Source organism: Kwoniella botswanensis, chromosome 1 (assembly GCF_036426115.1).
Source record: "Kwoniella botswanensis chromosome 1, complete sequence".
In the NCBI taxonomy this organism is placed as follows: domain Eukaryota; kingdom Fungi; phylum Basidiomycota; class Tremellomycetes; order Tremellales; family Cryptococcaceae; genus Kwoniella; species Kwoniella botswanensis.
In genome coordinates this window covers 4493082-4511405 of record NC_088599.1, presented here as the reverse complement: position 1 = coordinate 4511405, position 18324 = coordinate 4493082, and the positions used below count along the sequence as shown (strand labels likewise).

General features: G+C 45.0%; 7 protein-coding genes across 7 annotated transcripts; 6 read left to right on the top strand and 1 right to left on the bottom strand.

Moving 5' to 3' along the window:
• Window positions 1–820: 820 nt before the first annotated feature.
• L199_001708 (uncharacterized protein) lies at window positions 821–2948 on the bottom strand (the record flags this gene model as incomplete). Its single annotated transcript, XM_064887461.1, has 3 exons — window positions 821–1699; window positions 1765–2313; window positions 2388–2948. The coding sequence occupies 3 exons, from the start codon at window positions 2946–2948 to the stop codon at window positions 821–823; spliced, it is 1989 nt and encodes a 662-aa protein (XP_064743533.1).
• Window positions 2949–3944: 996 nt separating this feature from the next.
• L199_001707 (uncharacterized protein) lies at window positions 3945–6312 on the top strand (the record flags this gene model as incomplete). Its single annotated transcript, XM_064887460.1, has 5 exons — window positions 3945–4451; window positions 4571–5028; window positions 5141–5318; window positions 5429–5788; window positions 5878–6312. 5 exons carry the CDS (start codon window positions 3945–3947, stop codon window positions 6310–6312), a joined length of 1938 nt encoding a protein of 645 aa, XP_064743532.1.
• Window positions 6313–7947: 1635 nt separating this feature from the next.
• L199_001706 (OPT family small oligopeptide transporter) lies at window positions 7948–11233 on the top strand (the record flags this gene model as incomplete). Its single annotated transcript, XM_064887459.1, has 11 exons — window positions 7948–8034; window positions 8105–8178; window positions 8243–8321; window positions 8387–8744; window positions 8821–8928; window positions 9003–9118; window positions 9193–9874; window positions 9929–10666; window positions 10724–10811; window positions 10874–10969; window positions 11029–11233. The coding sequence occupies 11 exons, from the start codon at window positions 7948–7950 to the stop codon at window positions 11231–11233; spliced, it is 2631 nt and encodes an 876-aa protein (XP_064743531.1).
• A 434-nt stretch (window positions 11234–11667) lies between these two features.
• On the top strand, window positions 11668–12384 carry L199_001705 (uncharacterized protein; the record flags this gene model as incomplete). The annotated part of the gene is made up of 2 exons (XM_064887458.1): window positions 11668–11716; window positions 11777–12384. The coding sequence occupies 2 exons, from the start codon at window positions 11668–11670 to the stop codon at window positions 12382–12384; spliced, it is 657 nt and encodes a 218-aa protein (XP_064743530.1).
• Window positions 12385–13064: 680 nt separating this feature from the next.
• Window positions 13065–13573, top strand: L199_001704 (uncharacterized protein; the record flags this gene model as incomplete). The annotated part of the gene is made up of 3 exons (XM_064887457.1): window positions 13065–13098; window positions 13154–13264; window positions 13338–13573. 3 exons carry the CDS (start codon window positions 13065–13067, stop codon window positions 13571–13573), a joined length of 381 nt encoding a protein of 126 aa, XP_064743529.1.
• Window positions 13574–14706: 1133 nt separating this feature from the next.
• Window positions 14707–15694, top strand: L199_001703 (uncharacterized protein; the record flags this gene model as incomplete). Its single annotated transcript, XM_064887456.1, has 2 exons — window positions 14707–14749; window positions 14820–15694. 2 exons carry the CDS (start codon window positions 14707–14709, stop codon window positions 15692–15694), a joined length of 918 nt encoding a protein of 305 aa, XP_064743528.1.
• Window positions 15695–16832: 1138 nt separating this feature from the next.
• On the top strand, window positions 16833–17662 carry L199_001702 (uncharacterized protein; the record flags this gene model as incomplete). Its single annotated transcript, XM_064887455.1, has 2 exons — window positions 16833–16878; window positions 16947–17662. The coding sequence occupies 2 exons, from the start codon at window positions 16833–16835 to the stop codon at window positions 17660–17662; spliced, it is 762 nt and encodes a 253-aa protein (XP_064743527.1).
• Between the last annotated feature and the right edge of the window lie 662 nt (window positions 17663–18324).

Genomic DNA, 18324 nt, shown 5'->3' with positions numbered 1-18324 from the left:
GTGGGGAGAAGTGAATGAGCTGCGGATTAGTGAAGGAGCTGGGAAGGTATACGAATCACCTGCGTGAATCGTACGTCCGTTCAGGGATTGTTCGGGCTCCATGAGTAGGAGATCTTTCCATTTTACCGGATGAGGTTTAAGATGGGAATCGCGTTGATTTTGACCGTCGTTCTCTTCGGATGAGTAAGGGTGAGTAGAGGAAGGATGTTGATCAGTCATTTTCCCGTCAGATGGTTGATTATCTCTGGTGAATCGATTTCATGCGTCAATAATTGGGAAGTTTCAGGTGTGTATCTGATCCATCATGATTCATCTTTATTGATCTGTGCTGAACTCGACTCGACTCAAAGCACATAGAAAGATTGAAAATCTACTGATGAAAAGAAGCATGTTGGTTTTCTCTCCTTTGATAAGATCGAATTCAATGAGACACCAAGTAGACCGTGTACGAATACGCATGATTGACTTACACACAATACATATTCCACAGACAATGAACATGACACTAAACTAGGGGTTCAAAGCACATAAATTATCAAATGGACTATGGCACGGACACTGGAAGACACGAGACAAAGACAAGAAATTACAACAGTTTTCGAAAGCGAAAGATGATTATTGAAGATCAAATATAGAAAACTCGATAGAAAGGCAAGGTTAGAAGCAGGAGAGTGTCGCAAGCCACTTTATAAAGTAAAGCGAAGTAAAGCGAAGCAGGGAAAGTATGGAGAGCAGACAGAAACTGGGTACCCCTACAATATACCATAATCACACGACATGACCAACTCCCGTGTTCTAAACCCTTCTTCATCACTCTGATCTAAATGATTCTCGGTTCCACACAGAATCTCACTCCTGGTTGGTTAGGATGGTAAAGTGGCCAATTCATTCTGGTATACAACCCCTTCGATTTATATTTCCTCCTTAATTTCTCTACCAGCAACTTCTTCTCTTGTTCCGTCTGCAATTTCAACCATTCTCTAATATATAATTCGTTATACTGCAACTGATTCGATTCAGGTCGATTCATCATGAACATCTCTTCATCGATGTTTCTGAGTTTTTCTTCCTTTCCTTTCATCCTAACTTCTAATATTCTCGCTTTGATCACATCCTCATTTAAGATCTTTCCTTCTTTCCGTAAAGCCAAAAGAAAGGCGTTATTGTTAAATGATTTAGGTGGTTTCTTAACCTTATGATTCCTTTCGACCACAAATCGAATCATATCTTCAAAATTCTCTTTTTCACTCTTATATATCCAATCATAAGGCTTGATCCATTTCTTCGATCGTTCCATGAAGAATTGGGCTAGAGTCTCGTCGATCTCTCTGGTTTTACCTTTCCAAGGTATGTCTTTTCCTTCACCTTTGAATTGTCTTCGATCCTTTTGTTGTTTCCACATATCAAATGATCCCCATACAGTCCATTCGATCGGTGGTGAGGGAACGTTATCCCTCCAATTGTACGTCTCGCCCCTCTCCGCTGCGACAGCTTTGTTTCTCCTTCTCATCCATTTCGGATCTCTCCATCTCAGGTCCCACAGGAGGATGTTATCGATTGATCGTAATGATCCCATTGGCGGGATAGGCGAGTCGTAGGGGACAGGGAGGGGATGTGACTTCTTGATGGTACGTAAAGGTACACTGACAAAGTGATAATCGAAATTATCAATGACTCCGAAATTGGCTGATTCTCGTAACTATGAGTAAATCGAAAACAAAAAGGTCAGTACCGTTCCTTTCGATCGCAAAGGATATCACTCACCTCTTGTAGAATCATCATATGATTTGCTCTTAACGCAAAATCAATCATACATTGCCTCCAAACAATCAACATCCTATTGGTCATGACCTTCGATAAATCATTTTTGATGTCCCAATCGCGAGGTAGATTGTAATTTCCTGTCTTTACCTTCATTCCGTTCAATCTCTCTTCTAAGACCTCAGGATCCATATGATTTCGTTTCAAAGTCTTGGCAATGGAGTTGATACAGTTCTTAGTCAAGATATCTTCACCAGCGTACCATTCTACATGGACCGATCGGGGTTTGATCTTTGATAACAATCTGTCAATTTTATCTTCAGATACGCTTGATGGATCTCCTTCCTCTTGGGGTGGATTGCAGAGCTCGTCGGGTTTACCTTCGGGTCTGAACGAATGGAGGATGGTGAGTTTATCAATCCTGACGGTAGGGTAAAGCTGGGTGAGAGAGTTGATAATTTTGATGAAAGTCTGTAAAGTCACTTGAACAGTGAGGTCGAGTGGTCTGGTGAGATCAAGAGGGAACCATGCTGAAGGTCTTGTGAAAGCTCTCTACAATGCAGGGAGAGATCTTATCAGCTAGATACTTTGTTTTCATGACGGGAGAAAGAGATATTGATACTCACATGTCCATCGTTCTCTCCGATGATAATGACCTCATTACCATTCCTAACATCTTTTACTCTATCTCTCCAGTTCCTACAAACTTTTCCCAGGTCGTTCAATTGTTTCTTCACCAAAAACCTCTTGTATGTCATCACCTCTTCGTTGGTCAATCGTTGATTATCGATACCTTCATTGTACGTCGTAGGGGTTTTGGCTCGAATAGGTAGATCCGGCAAAGGGAGTGTCATGATGATATCTTTCAGATGATAGAAGATCAATTCGAAAGTCTCGGCTGGGATGCGGGTCGCTGCTGGAGGTCCTCTAGGAGGCGGAGTGGGTGTAGCGAGCAACAGGGGGGATGTATCGGTAATTGTAGAAAAGCCATTACAGAGTTCTTCTTCTAAGGCAGGATTGATCATGGTATGAACATCCTGGCTGGTAGAGAGTCTCCTTCGTTTATGAGATTGGGAGGACTCGGGATTAGACTGGGCTGAAGGGATAGATCGCTTCTTTTTCAGCTTGTATTGGAGCTTCGAAGGGAGAGGGTAAGGTGGCTTGGGGAGCTTGGCTCTTTTGGCCATATTGAAATGTTATGGAGGGTGGCGAACGGTGCTTGTATAGCTGTATGATGTGGGCGAAGGTGTTTGGTTTGAGTTCGATATAAGGAGTGTCGATTTTTCCTTGGTGCACTCTACCAGCAACCTACGGCATGTAGAACGGAAAGGTGATAAGATAGGATGGGCTGAGGAAAGGAAAGGAAAGTGAACAAGAGGATGGTAGCTTGAAATGAGATCTGATATATGTATGGTATAAGAATAATATGTTAGTACGCACTCATACCCCAATACAAGGTTGCGATTCGAGTGGACCACCTCCACCCAATCGATCCAATCACGTGATTTTATCCTATCGGGCGGTGGCTGTGTACCTTTCTATGGCAAAAGTTGTGTCGTCATCAGACATTATTCGGCATGATGCGGCAACTATGCTTGTTTTGATTTGGTTTAGATGGTCTGTGCGTCACCGGAATGGGAATGTGGAATGTTGGTCAGACGACATACTACCCCAGAGCCTCATCGCCGAGATCACCACACTCGTATCGCTAAGTCTTGTATCGGATCGCGCGGATCGTTGTTGCCCTGTATCTGGACAGGTATGGATGACCTCAGTACAGCATGGCCGTACACTTGTGTACATGTACTCGTACATGCCAAGCGAGAGAGAATGAGAATGACGACGTAGCCTGATTGATCGGGGCCCGGTCTCAGACAAACGCAGCATCGGAAATTAATTTTGAATCTTTCAGCATTTCCCCCCCGATTCGACATTCGTTGGTATCATCGTCTGTCTTCGATGACTCTCCATTTTGGCGATCGTTGCTGTGTATGCATACTTCTTCTCATTCTCATCCATGCTATAGATCTGAAAATCGTACTTATAAAATCGGACAATCGTCTTCATCCATCCATTTCTTTCCTCACTTATATCTATACTTGCTTACTTGACTGGCTTGCTTGACATCTCCATTCGGATCACCGACGCTAGCCTCTGTCCTCAATAGTCAAGTACCACTCAACATGGCGACGTCCGCCATCTTTGCTCTCTTGGCTTTACCATACATCCTCGCATCTCCGCATCCTCCACCATATTCTCCCTCACAAGAACTCGCCTTGAGGGATATAAGTGATAAATCCTATGCGCCGTACAAAGTAGATTGTCCAACGGGATGGACATGGATCAGAAATGCTACAGAAGGGTTATCCCAGGGGGAGAAGGACTTTGTCGCCAATAGACAGAAAGTCACTGGTCCAACTATAAACACCATGGCTTCCAATCAGGGGATAACCAACCCTCCCAGAACGCCTACGATTGGTGTAGCTTTGGCTGGTGGGGGTTACAGGGCAATGTTGACTGGCCTAGGAGGTATAATGGGTATGATGAATGAATCGTCTGAAGCTGCTGCGAGTGGAACGGGAGGATGGCTGGACGGAGTGACTTATTGGGCTGGATTGAGTGGTGGGAGTTGGGCAACGGGTAGTTTCATGGCGAATGGTGGTGAATTACCAATCAACTTGTTGAACAATGTGAGCAATGTCTAACAGTTCTCTTGTCGAACAATCACATCAGATATCATACATACATACATACACTGTCCGCTATCACTACCTCATATTCGCATGCTAATCCCTCCTTATTCCATCAGCTATGGAACCTAGATTCCAATCTGATCTTCCCTTCAGACGGCAAACTATCATTCTACACGACTCTGGCATCTGAAGTAAATGCAAAATCAGATGCAGGTTTCCCCGTCCAACTTACCGATCTATGGGGTTTGGCAATCGGTTCACACGTCTTACCGACTGAATATCAATTAACCAATAAACCCAATCTCACCCTCTCATCGCTTCCATCGGTAGTGGAGAAATTGGGTAATGGGTCATTGCCTATGCCAATCATCATTGCAGCAGAGAGAGAACAAGGTGAATTGGTTGTTGCTGAAAATGCGACGGTATGGGAATTTAACCCATTCGAATTCGGTTCATGGGCTTTTGGAAGTACCGTCAAGTCCATTGGAGCATTCACAAATCTGGAATATCTGGGGAGTGAATTGAATAATGGGGAAACAAATGGAACTTGCTATAAAGGATTTGATCAGCTGTCGTGAGTCACCGTGTAATCCTACTCCCCATATGACGATCGACATGATCTGCCTTCCAATCATTGCGCAGCTAAACGGGCATATAGCTAATATGTTCGCTGTCATCTTGTGCAGTTACGTGATGGGAACTTCAGCTACGCTGTTTAATAGCGCTCTACTCACTCTCAATAATTCCGACTCTGGTCTGGTGACCAACCTCATTGAAGGGTTCCTGCAAGATCTAGGAGAAGACCAATATGATATTTCAAGAGTACCCAATTCTTTCGCTAATTATAATCCAGGTGGAAACCCAGTGAGCATCATATTCCCATCCCTCACTATATCCGAATCTGCCCAAAATTCGCACATGGTTCAATCCAATATCTCACTGTACATAGTATTGACAGTGTATGTGTTACATAGATCTCATCATTCGAATACATCACGTTAGTCGATGCAGGCGAAACAAACCAGAATATCCCTATCGAACCCCTTCTCATCCCCTTCCGTGAGGTCGACGCCATCATCGCTTTCGACTCATCGTACGACTCACCATACATCTGGCCAAACGGTACTGCTCTCAGAACGACTTTCGAGCGAGCGAAAGTTCTCGCTGAGAATACAGGTACTCAAATTAGGATGCCTGAAGTACCATCCGAGAATGGATTTATCAATGGTGGATATAACACCAGGCCAACTTTCTTCGGATGTAATGATACGACTACTCCCTTGATAATCTATGTGCCCAGTTATCCTTGGAGTTCGGCAGCCAACACTTCTACTGTGAGTATCATCTCTTCTTTCTTGCGCTCATCCAACAAATTTTGTTTGACGGATGGGTCAATGCTGACTCATAACTTGATTGGGTATAGTATCAACTTGAGTACTCTGACGAACAAGCTCGTGAAGTACTCTACAACGGTATGCGTTCATTCACCTTGAATGGAACGGTGGAGACATGGCCCAAATGCCTTGCTTGTGCTCTAACCGACCGATCTTTCGAATATACTTCGTCAAACCGTACGGCAGAATGTCAAAGTTGTTTCGATACGTGGTGTTGGGCAGGTGACGATAATACCACCCAACCCAATACGTATAATCCAGAGATTGACAGTGTACCGCCCTGGTTGACTGCTAACAGCTTGAGTAGTGGTAAAGCAGATGCGAAAGGTGTGGAGAATACGACAAGTAGTAATACTAGCAGTAGTAACACTAGCAGTGGTGCTGGATCTATGGTGATGGGTGGTACGAGCTGGATGGGAAGTCTTTTGCTGGGATTGGGACTAGGATTCATCATGCTTATATGATAAGACGGATGATTTCCAATGATTTTATACAATATGAATATAATGATCAACATGATGTGTTACATCTCCTCACAGTCATTTACTGTATGTAGATTGGCTATACACAAGCTCTTCGACATTATCCAAATAAGCGAGGGAGGACCATCTTAAACTCGGTCTTTTTGGTCACTTAGTACTGCGTGCTTATCAGAGGAGATAAAGTGGGATCTCAACCAACCCCAATCAGGAGTTTCACTCGTTCGCATGCTCGTCATTAACCTCATGATGACACCCATCGATGCTTGCTTATCTATAGGTATTTCCAGGAGCACATGATACAGGTTACGAGAACGAATTAGATTACACTTTAAGACTTTCTTATATGTATTCTCGGCGACTCGATGCCGTTGGTGCATTTTTCGGCTAGCTTAGTGAATCAATGCTTTCCTTATCTTTGATTTTCTCTCCCCCGACTTTGTCCTGATAGGCGAAGTACTGTGCTGTCGTCATAGAGGAATCAACAGTAGCGCCCAGAAGTACTAGATCAAGTACATGCAGTACATACCTTTTGAATTGTCGGAAAGTTCAGCACTTATCGGAGGTCTAGTACATAGCAAATGCAATGAGGAAAATATCGGCTATACCTTGGACTCGTGGATTCTACTGCTTCCTGCACCGGGTAAATGTAAGAGGACCACGCGAACACACCTGCTCGTTACTCACAGATCAACTCATTCGCCGATCCAAAGTACGGTAAAGTACGGCCTGCCGAGCACCTTGTTCGGATATACTCGTACGAGTGAGTAAGATCACAGGATTCCAACAACGCTAATCTGAGTGCCTGATGTTCTTTTCAATTGAGTGTGAATAACGCTTCTTAGTGTGGTTTAAATGAGAGGCCGCAACTTTATTTTCTAGTTGACCCATATGGGTCTCGTGTGCGTGCTTGATTTTCCGATTGATTCACTCGTATTCTGATTCGTCGTAATGAATTGGATGGTCGTATCAATGCTGATACTGATATAGATACGCGACGCATCTCAGCAAGGCTTATCTATCTTCGTACCGACCACCGATTTTAACGGCCCGACGTAATGAAAAACCTACAGGGAAGTGTACAGTAGTGTCAAACCTTATTCAGCTTATACATATACCCATGCTGGACACTTTCGACGCCATACGAGCGATAATCATCTTATCGACGGTGTCAAATGACGTGAGCGTGAAGGTAGGTGAAATGATACGCCCCATCACTCACCTCCTTGGCTTGAGCTAAAAATATCTTTTTATTCTAGTTGATCATCGTGTTGACTATAGCCTCGCTCATATCGAGAGCTCTCTGTCCTCTCTTACTGGCTAGAATAAGACCTGAACGAACCGATAAGAGGGAACCGTGTGTACCTGGCCCTGGGCTTCACTCCACATGTGAAAAACTTCATGTTCATCGCAGTGCACACCATGTGGACACATCAAAAAGGTGATTCCGGTGCGAGATAAGCAATCTACGAGGGAGTGATCTTTGGCAACGGGATGACAGAGCTTGATAAGAATATGCAGCTATATAAATCTCCCCTCAACCGATGATGCCCACTACAGAAGAGTTCAACATCTGCCCGTTCTGCTTTGATCGTCTCACTCTAAGTACGCAGTCTGAACATGGCTGAAGAAAAGCAGAGTTCCGGAGCGCAGGCTCCTGAATTGACCTACGTCAAAAATGAGAAAAAGACCAGCTTGGAAGCTGAGGTGAGTAGACACTCCGATCGGGCAGGTCGATTGAAGCTGGCTGACAAAGAGAGTGCCTCTGATGGTTCAGGCTGAGATCATGGGAGCCGATAAGAACATATACACAGATGTAGTGGCTGAAGCTGAAGGAGTGGCTGAGCATGGGTAAGTTTCGACTATCATGCCGGTCTTAACATCTCAGCTGATAGGTCTGTACATGGTGGTTTAGTGGCCTGGGTATGACTGGAGAAGATATACTGGCGATCGAAGATAAACTTCAATCCATGTCACTAGGAAGAACAAGAATCGTGAGTCTTATGTTGTTCTCCAAACGATCGTTCCATGACTGATCGATCTTAATCTTGATGATAAGATAATGAAACAAGTTCAAGAGATGCACGAGCACGATCAAAACTTTCCGATCCATATCCTTCAAAGTATCGAACAATTCCTGAGTAACGACGATATCATGAAGAACCCTCACAATCCCGAATACGCCGAACTCATTAAAGAGATGAAACTTGAAGCGTTGATGGTTACTGAGAACTCACCTTATGCGGAAGTACGGGCTGTAGTTGAAAACACCGATGATGTCGATATGCCTTCGTTCACTTTCCGAACTTGGTTCATCGGTATAATCTACGTCGTCATTGGGGCCTTCATCAACCAACTCTTTGAGATTAGACAGCCCGCTATCAAGGTTTCATCGGAAGTGGCACAACTTCTAGCGTGTGAGTCCAAAGACGCTCCAGGAGGCAATGTCATATCACAACAGTTTTTTGATAATATTTCACCGCCCAAATACAGATCCTGCCGGTAAGCTCTGCGAGAAGCTCCTACCTAATTGGAGTTTCACTCTTTTTGGCAAGAGACACAGCCTCAATCCGGGCCCGTTCAATAAAAAAGAACATATGTGTGAGTTAAACTACGGGGAATATCGTCATTGTGTATTCGTAGATGTCTTGCTGACTGAGCATCTGATGTCTCAGTAATTACAATCATGGCCACTGTCGGGTACAACACTCCTTATACCACTGATATCATCTTGTCGCAATATCTGCCACAATACTTCAACCAGTCTTATGCTGCAGAGTTCGGCTATCAGGTGGGTGGACGTCCCTATAGCTCTCGATTTTGTCTTCGTGCTGATCACTTGTGCCACAACTGCTAATACTACAGATTTTACTCGGTTTTGGTACCAACTTTTGTGGTTATGGTTTAGCAGGTCTGGCTCGACGATTCTTGATCTACCCTTCTTACTGCGTATGGCCCGGGTCATTGGTCACTATTGCACTGAACCGAGCATTCCACTCTGAGACCGATCCTGCTGTTCCAGGCCCTTTCAAGCGGATCTATAACTGGTCGCGTATGAAGCTTTTCGCAGTAGCCTTCGCCGCTATGTTCGTTTGGTTCTGGCTTCCCGGATTTTTATTCACAGCTTTATCCACATTCAACTGGATAAGTTGGATCAGTCCTAACAATGTATCACTTAACAATATCGTTGGGTTCAACAATGGTCTAGGATTGAACCCATTCCCGACATTCGATTTCAACGTCTTGACCGCATATGATTTCAACCCTTTGGTCGTACCCGCTTTCGGAACGATCAATCAGTTCATTGGCATGTTCGCCACTTTCTTTATGATTGTCGGATTTTACTGGAGCAACGTATGGAATACCGCATATCTACCCATCAACAGTAACCATGTATATGACAATACAGGATCGGCGTTCGACGTGCAGAAAGTTATCGATGACAGAGGTATCTTCGATGCCGCCAAGTATCAAACTTATTCTCAACCTTGGATGGCTGCCGGTAATTTAGTAGTTTACTTCTGGTTCTTCGCTCAGTATGCCTGTAGTGAGTACACATCTCCACTCTTGTTCTCAGTCAAGATACTGAAAGCTTTCGCAGCGATATCTTACGCTTTCCTCTTCCACCGACGAGAGATCGTACACGGTTTCAAAGGCATGTGGCACAGTCTTCGAAGGAACAAGAAGGACGACACAGTAGACGATCTGACTGAAGATATTCATTGTCGATTAATGCGATCATACCCTGAAGTCCCAGAATGGTGGTACGGCTTGGTCCTCCTATTTGCGATTGGGTGTGGTATGGCAGGTATTGGCGCTTGGGACACCTACACCAACCCTGCAGTCGTGCTATTCGGTATCGCCATGGGACTCATATTCGTAGTCCCTGTTGGTCTCGTCACTGCGATCACAGGTATTCAAGTGACCATGAATGTCTTGGCTGAACTTATCGGTGGTGCTTGGACTCCAGGAAACGCACTAGCTATGAACTTCTTCAAGGCTTTCGGATACATCACAACTGCGCAGGCTATCTACTTCTCCACCGATCTCAAAGTCGCTCATTACCTCAAGATCCCCCCTAGACACACATTTGTCGCTCAAATGGTCGCCACATTCATATCCACCTTGGTCTGTACTGGTGTTTTCAACTTCCAAATGAACAAAGTACCCAACGTATGTACGTCCGAGGCTCCCTTTGGATTCTCATGTCCAGGTATCAATACTTTCTTCACTGCTGCTGTCTTTTGGGGAACTTTGGGTCCACAAAAGCTTTTCGGCAGTACCGGTCAATACAAAGCGCTCTTGATCGGTTTCCCAGTTGGATTCGTTTTACCCTTCAGTAAGTTTTTTTTTCGATTTCTCAAGTCTGGGAATAGCGGCTAATCCAATATGATAGTCGTATATTTCCTGAGAAAACGATTCCCTAGGACTGCATGGCTTAGGCAGATCCACCCTGTCATGCTTTGTTATGGAGGTATCAACTGGTAGGTTTTGAGGAAGGCTCATACTGTTGCGTAATACCGACGCTAATGGTCTGTCTACTCAGGGCTCCATATAACCTATCTTATCTCTGGCCTTCGGTCCCTTTAGCGTCTTTCTCATGGTTCTACTTGAAGAAAAGATATCTCGCGTTCTGGTCAAAGTGAGTCCTTTCAATCTAATCTAAAGTGAAACCAACTGACAATACGCCTTTCACTGCAGATACAATTTCGTTCTTGCTGCCGCGTGGCAATGTGGTATCGCCATAGCTGCTATTGTGATCTTCTTTGCCGTTCAATTACCTGCCGTCGAGGTCAATTGGTGGGGAAATACAGTCTCATACCAAGGATGTGAAGATGAAGCTTGCGTGAGATTACCAATCCCCGGTATTGGTTATTTCGGTCCAGCTCCGGGAAATCTTCCTTAGGATAACGGGACTCACAAGTGATCCGCAGTTGTGAGAATTGATCATTGGTGAAACATTCTTTTAGTATGTTATCTAGATCGAAAGGTGGTGGGGGTTGATAGTGTGAGAGTAATATGCTAGAGAAGCTGGGAATATACATGGGTACTCATAAAGGAGCGATGAGTGATGAAGCGGATTGTATAATGATGGAATTGTAGATTAGGATTCACGGAATCCCAATGGTAAGGGGAAGGGTGTTATTGTAAATTTAGCTTTGACATGAGTCTTTCTTTCTTCTATGCATAATCGTTGTCGCTCTTTTGCATATAAAAAGCGCAGTCCGGACCTCACAGCTCATTCCATTCCTCCAAGACTGTTCATCTATTCCTCTTCCACACCACCCCATCCTTCCTAGAACCATCTTCGCAGTCTTTCCATAGGCGCCTTCCTGCAAGATGAAGATCACACTAGCTTTCAGTATCATCACTCTTATGGCTTCTACCGGTAAGTGCCTGCAAATGACACCTTTGGTTGCGATATGATACTGAAACAAACCTCACCTAGCCGTTACCGCCATTCCCGTACCAATGACTTCGGAGGCAGCTGCACCCGCCCCTGCCCCTGCCCCCTCTACAACTCCCGCCCCAGCACCTGCACCCGCTCCCGTCGAAGACTGCAGTGAAGACTGTGGCGAGTCAACTCCAGGAACCACCGAGGCAGCTGCTGTTCCCGCCCCCGCACCTGCTGCACCTGACTCTGGGAGCTCAGGAGGCGACTCCAGCGATACAGGTAGTACGCCAGCACCCCCTCCTGCTCCAGCTCCAGCTCCCGCTCCAGCGCCAGAGGCCCCCGCTCCTGCTCCTGAATCGCCTGCTCCAGCGTCTCCTCCCTCCTCGCCACCTGCATCGGAAGGCTGTACAGGTGAAGACTGTGCATCTTCTTCTCCCTCTCCGTCTTACGGATGTGAAGGTGAAGAATGTGAATCACCTTCCACCCCTGAACTTCCTTGCGATGAGTTCGGTAACATCATTGGTGGAGGCGGAGGCGGAAAACCCAGTGGTCATGGTGGAGCTTCTCCCATCGGAGGAGGTGGTGGTAGTCCAGGTGGTGGTGGCCATGGAGGAGGTGGTGGTGGTCATGGAGGTGGCGGTGGTGGTGGTGCTCCCTGTTAACCGTTCCATACTTCCATACAACCTAGATTTCTGGACATTACAACAACTCTTTTGTTTCGAGATTAACATATACTACATACCTTTACATCAATCCCCCTTCGTCTGTTAGTAGATTCTTGGACAATATGAATTTTGCCCATAATGATGTCCTATGTAATGCATTTCGCATCTCCACGAAGATTGATCAATGAATGATTGCAGAAAAATAAAAGACATTGGTTAATCTAGTCAGAATCATTGGTCAGAGGTTTGAAAGGGAGATGGTGAACTTCGTTCAGTCTCGCCGATCAGGAGCGGACATATCAATTGAATCGCATAAAGGATGCCTCAAGATTGACAGGAAGATATCGCCGATCAGGTCCCTCACCCTTGTATGGAATGTCCATCTTCAATCACAACAGAGGATCAGAATTACCATTGATCTACAGCCTTGATGGACAAGTCGATTCGGTAACGAGATGCCATAACCGAGGATCTATCAATATATAAATAGGTGGTTAATTTGTTGGATATCTTGTCGAACCATCAGGCCTGGTGTCAATAACAATTCTCAACTATACTCTTCCTTTCCAGCGTTCTGACCCTCGATATATCTTTCAGCTCTTTTATCTGTTCATTTTTGTTGACCTATTGTTCTGACAACAATCTCCATCATCATACTGTCCAATATGCGAATCTAGATGACTATTTCCATTTTGGCTATTGCTACTTCTGGTAAGCTTTGTCATGTCATATTTAAGAGGTATATCTGATGAACCTTATGATCTAGCCGTTGCTGCGCCGGTCACACAAGGTCCAGGAGGCGATATTAACGCCAACACTTTACCTCCCCTTGTAAGCGGTGGTGTGGCTGTGAGCCAAGGTCAGATCCCTTCTTCAAGTGGGTGTCAATGGACCAAACGCCTCTCAAGGTCCTGGTGGTCTCAGGGGCATCGGCAACCCCGCTGGTGCAGTCAATACTGCTGGCAACATTGCCGGTGCTACCGCCCCGGGAGCAGTAGGCGGTGTCAAGCCCGGATCATCATTGGAAGCTGGTGTAATTGGAGGGCAAAGTAGTGCCAACTCACAAGATTTACCTCCTTCGGTATCCTCAAAAGGGGTCATTGCAAGTGCTCCTTTCCCCACAGGGTCCCCTTCAGCCCGTACATTCGCTGGAGCTCCTTGTTCCGTGCACACTATCCAACCTTGAGCGGGTAAAGTGTATCCCCCGGTATAACCCAGTAGACTTGTGGGTGTAGATAGCCGGTGATTCCGGAACATGTAGGAGAGCTGCTGGAGTGGAGGTAAACAAGGAGAGATATGACACAGCTATCCTTGGACAGTTCACATGCATCATGATTCTGCTTGATCCTCGCGATATCTTCTGCATATCTGCTAAGTGAGATGACAACCGTCTCTGGTAACAAACATGTGGAAGTATCAGCGATGAATTGTGGTAAACAAATGAGCAATTAACGCGCCATCCTGTTCGTGCTCAACGTGCTTAAGTGAAACAAGCTGAATTTGTACTCGCAGTTGTAATTGTTCTGGAAACACATTAAAACCAAAATTGAAACCGAAAGGGGAAGTCTCGGAAGATCGTGGTACCATGGAATGGTCGATTAAGGGTTTCGGAGTATTGAAAAATTGATCTTATCTAGATAAGCTTTCGCGCTAAATCCTCGATCAATGGTTATAACAATGGTTGAATGCCAAAACCAACAAAGATAAACACGATATCTTCCTGATTCGGACCATTGCAACGAACTCATTCACATACATTGTACACAGAACCAAACAACAGAAGCTCGTCGTCAAGTGGAAAGTTTCGGCCTGTCTTTCGATCAAACGCACTAGTGTGTCTTGCCTGGTTCCAACAGTCCGACTCGCTCGGTCGTTATACTCCTGCTCATTGCGTCAAACGATCGAAGAACAATGACGACTGACCACTGCGCATAAGGATGTTTGCAAGAAAAGAGTCCACCAATTAGCTCATTGTTAATTAGTGCCCCACTAAGATCTCTCATTTAGTGCGCTAATAACTCTGGGTCTCGACAAAACAACAGAGTAAACAAAGTTCCATCAAAGAAGAGGAATTGTTCGAGAAAGGCATGGTGCGAACCTTGAACACCGATGGTGTCATTGTTTGTCATACCAAGGTTGGGTTGTTGACTCCCAAAAAGAAAAAAAGAAAGGTATAAGAACCCCTCGTTTCGTCTTGGAAAAGAAGTCCCCTGTTCACCTCAATCAACACAAGCAGCCAACATATATCCAGCATCAGCAACCCTTACTAGACATCCAGCTTTGGTCTTCGGTCAAATACACTATCAGTCAGCTTTCAGTATGCACTTCACCGCTTTTGTAGCTTCCCTTGCTGCCATCTCCGGTAAGTACACGCGACGAATTGTCTATAATGTTGTGATGACCTCTCGCTTACTATCCTTCATCATCCACAGGCGCCCAAGCCGCTCCTCTCTTCGGTAACTTGTTCCACCACAATTCTACATCTTCTGGTGTAAACGCTACCGCTACTGCTTCCGCTCAATTCTCCGCGTACACTGGTGGACAATTCAACCTCACCCAAATCCTTGAAGAACATAACATCGATCTTTCCGACCTCCGAGACTTGAATGTCACTCAACTCTTAGGAGAGTTTGGTATCACTCTTCCTTCTAACATCGACCTTGAGTCTATCGTCGATGACTTGGAAACAAAGTTCAACTCCACTGGTCAAGGCAACAGCTTCCAAGGCGGCAGTTTCATCCATCAAAACTCCACAAGCAACGATGACAAGAAATCCTCGGGAGGATTCTTCAGCGGTCTCTTCGGACACCATGGTCATCATAAGAACAAGACTTCCAGTGCTGTTGCTAGCACTAGAACCAGGACCAGGACTAGCACCAGTGCCAGTGCCACTTTATCGGCTGTTTCAGACTTCGAGCCCTCCTTCACATCTACTATCTCCTTTTCGGTTCCTACCCCAAGCTTCAGTGCTAGTGATGTTGAGAGCTTCTCCATCCCCTCTGCAAGTGCTAGCGAGAGCGACTCCTCTGTGCTCCCATCCGCCAGTGCTAGCGCCTCAGCCTCCTTCGGTGACTTCATTGGGATCGGTAGTGAAATCCTTCCTTCTATCACCTCTTCATTCGCAATACCTTCCGTTTCCGCCTCAAGCGCCAGTGCTGCTGCCTCTTCCATCTCTACTGTAACCGACGATGATGCTGGTATCCCTGCTCCTACTGGTACCGATGATGACCTCTTGGATTTGGACGCCACAGTCACTGCCGACCTTCTCGGTGCCGAGATCACCGCTGATGTCAACCTTGACCTCTAAGCTGGATCAACAATACTAAGGGTTGTAATATACCCGGCTTAGGAGAGAAGATATAGTTTATGGTCTATAATCATTGTATCTTTTCTTCTACCTGTTCATTGCTTCTTTCTTCAATCTATTATTCGGCTAGCTTTTTATTTAATACTGAAATTTGGACAATTATAATAAACGATCTCTGTAGCGATTCCTTGGGTTCCTGAAATCCAAAGAGAAGAAATGTATCTATATCCATGTTGAATCGAAAGGATACTGTACGCTGTGTCGTTCCATGGTCTCAAGTCAGTGGCAGCATGCGATGTTCCCCAAGCCACGAAGCCAGACGTAATGACACCTTCGCATTGTTATAACCCTTGCGAGACATTGTCATATCTTCTCTTTCACTCGCCGCATCAAGAACACGAAAGAGGTGTGGCTGTGTGTTAAATAGTAGAGTATTCGGCGCAGGCGAGACCAACACATGTGAGTGCTCTGGGGCAACTATGCTTCCTGGTAACCATCCATTCATTGTGATTTCATAACGACAATGCCGATCACACAGTTGAGAATTTTAAGCTCTCAAACTTACTGTAATCACCGCCACCACCAATTCAAGGGATTTGGTAATCCTTTATTTTCAATTGAGATTTCGATTGGAGGTTTCTAATCTTATCCATTTCCATTCAATGGCGACTCCTTCCAAATATAGTCAATGCATATGATACCCATATACTTCATGCAACGATCAAGATGGACCTGAATGATCGTCAGTTGGCGCAACATACAGTTCAATCTAAATTTGACTCGGGACGTGTAATCGAAAAACCACGAACAAAGCTAAAAATACTGCCGCATAGACCAGAGAAGCATGCAATGTCGATCTTGTCGCACGGACATGAAGGTGTGGATTAGTGAGACTTATGATATTACTTTATTTGTCTCATGTAGATCTTCTGCCAAACTTGTGCTGGAAGATCGTAATGATTGAGATGGATGGAGCTGAGCAGTAAGGTATAACTACCTGGTCAAAAGTGGACAGCGGACTACTTTTTTCTCATTGAGAAATCCTCATCACATCTAACACTCTTCACTGAAGCTTACAGCGAGACCGAAATAACTTGGATCCCCCACAGTCTTCCGAATCAACATTCAAACTTACAAAATGAAATTCCAAATTCCCTTGCTCGCCTCTTTAGCTCTTATTGCTGGTGAGTCCTTCCGTACCTCTGAGCCACCGTATGATATGGTTGCTAATCATTATCGGCCCTATACGTAGGTGTTCAAGCCGCACCTGTTCCTGGACTTCTCGGTAACATCATCAATCCATTACAACAGCAACGTCCATCCGCCACTCCCACTTCCAACGCCGTTCCTCCCCAACCCACTGCAACTGGTGGTGGACTTCTCGAATCCAATACCGGTTCTTCGCTTTCGTCCATCCTCAATTCATTGAAGATCACTACTCCGGAAGGACTCGATACAACTTTGAACGGTATCAAGCTGACTGGATTGGACGACTTACAGCTCAGTCAATTCCTGCAGTTCATCCTGCTTGGTCCCGGTGTGCACATCCCAAGTGGACAAGACATCAATGATATAGTCAATCAAATCATTTTGGATCTCGATAACGAGATTACCACGGGGAACGAGAATGGGAATGGTAAAGGAGGGATCTTAGGTAATATATTCAACAGTGGTGCTGCACCTGGAGCGCAAGTGTCCCATCACGCTTTACAAGATATCGATGCGATCTTTACGGATGGCGCATTCGAGAGGTTCCAAAGTACCTACAAAGCCACTCCGACCTCTAAATCAGGTAACTTACCTGCAATCGACCTAGGACCATTGGCAAATATCAAACCTAGCGCCACCATTGGACTATTACCTTCTGGCAGCAACAAGAGTGCACTTGGTTTAGCTAATGTAGATGGCTCTGCTGATGTGAATGTCGAGGGCGCAAAAATCACCTTAAGTCCTCAGATTCACCTCTAAATCAGCAACAAGGAAACCATCTTGAGAATTCAATAGTCCTCTCATCATTATGTATCGTGTGTAGTCCATTTTGAGATCGAAGTCGGATTTCGAAGAGAAAGGAAGAAAAAGAAAGAAAGAAAAAAGGACTTCCGACTTGTATCCTCTCTTTTTGCCTGAACCTAAGTAGAAAGAATCATTCCATATCGCCATGTTATCTGTACAGTACATATATATACGCATGCAATCCCGTATCTCAGCACTGCCGACTCCCAGCTCGGTACTCGGACCTGACAAATTAGTTGCATCCAAACTAAACATGGCATATCAAATACATAATTGATGTTTAGAATCGTAAATACCAAGAGCGAAAAGATTGGGAAAAAAGCAAAATCATCATTATACTCCGTTTCCAGAAATCGTCATTCACATAAAATATAGGAAATGGAATGAGAACATCCATATATACTGACATCAATGAAGTAGTACTGCACAAATTCCATGGTGAACATCAATCGTCCTTGTCACATTAGGATCCCAACGTATCTTACCAATTCACATTTACCATAGACCTTGCATTAAGGGCGTCAAGAGTTATCGACTTATCTCCAGTCCAACATCCGACTTTCGATCATACTCAGAGATCGTTTGTTTACGGAATATACTTGAGGTCCAGTCCAATG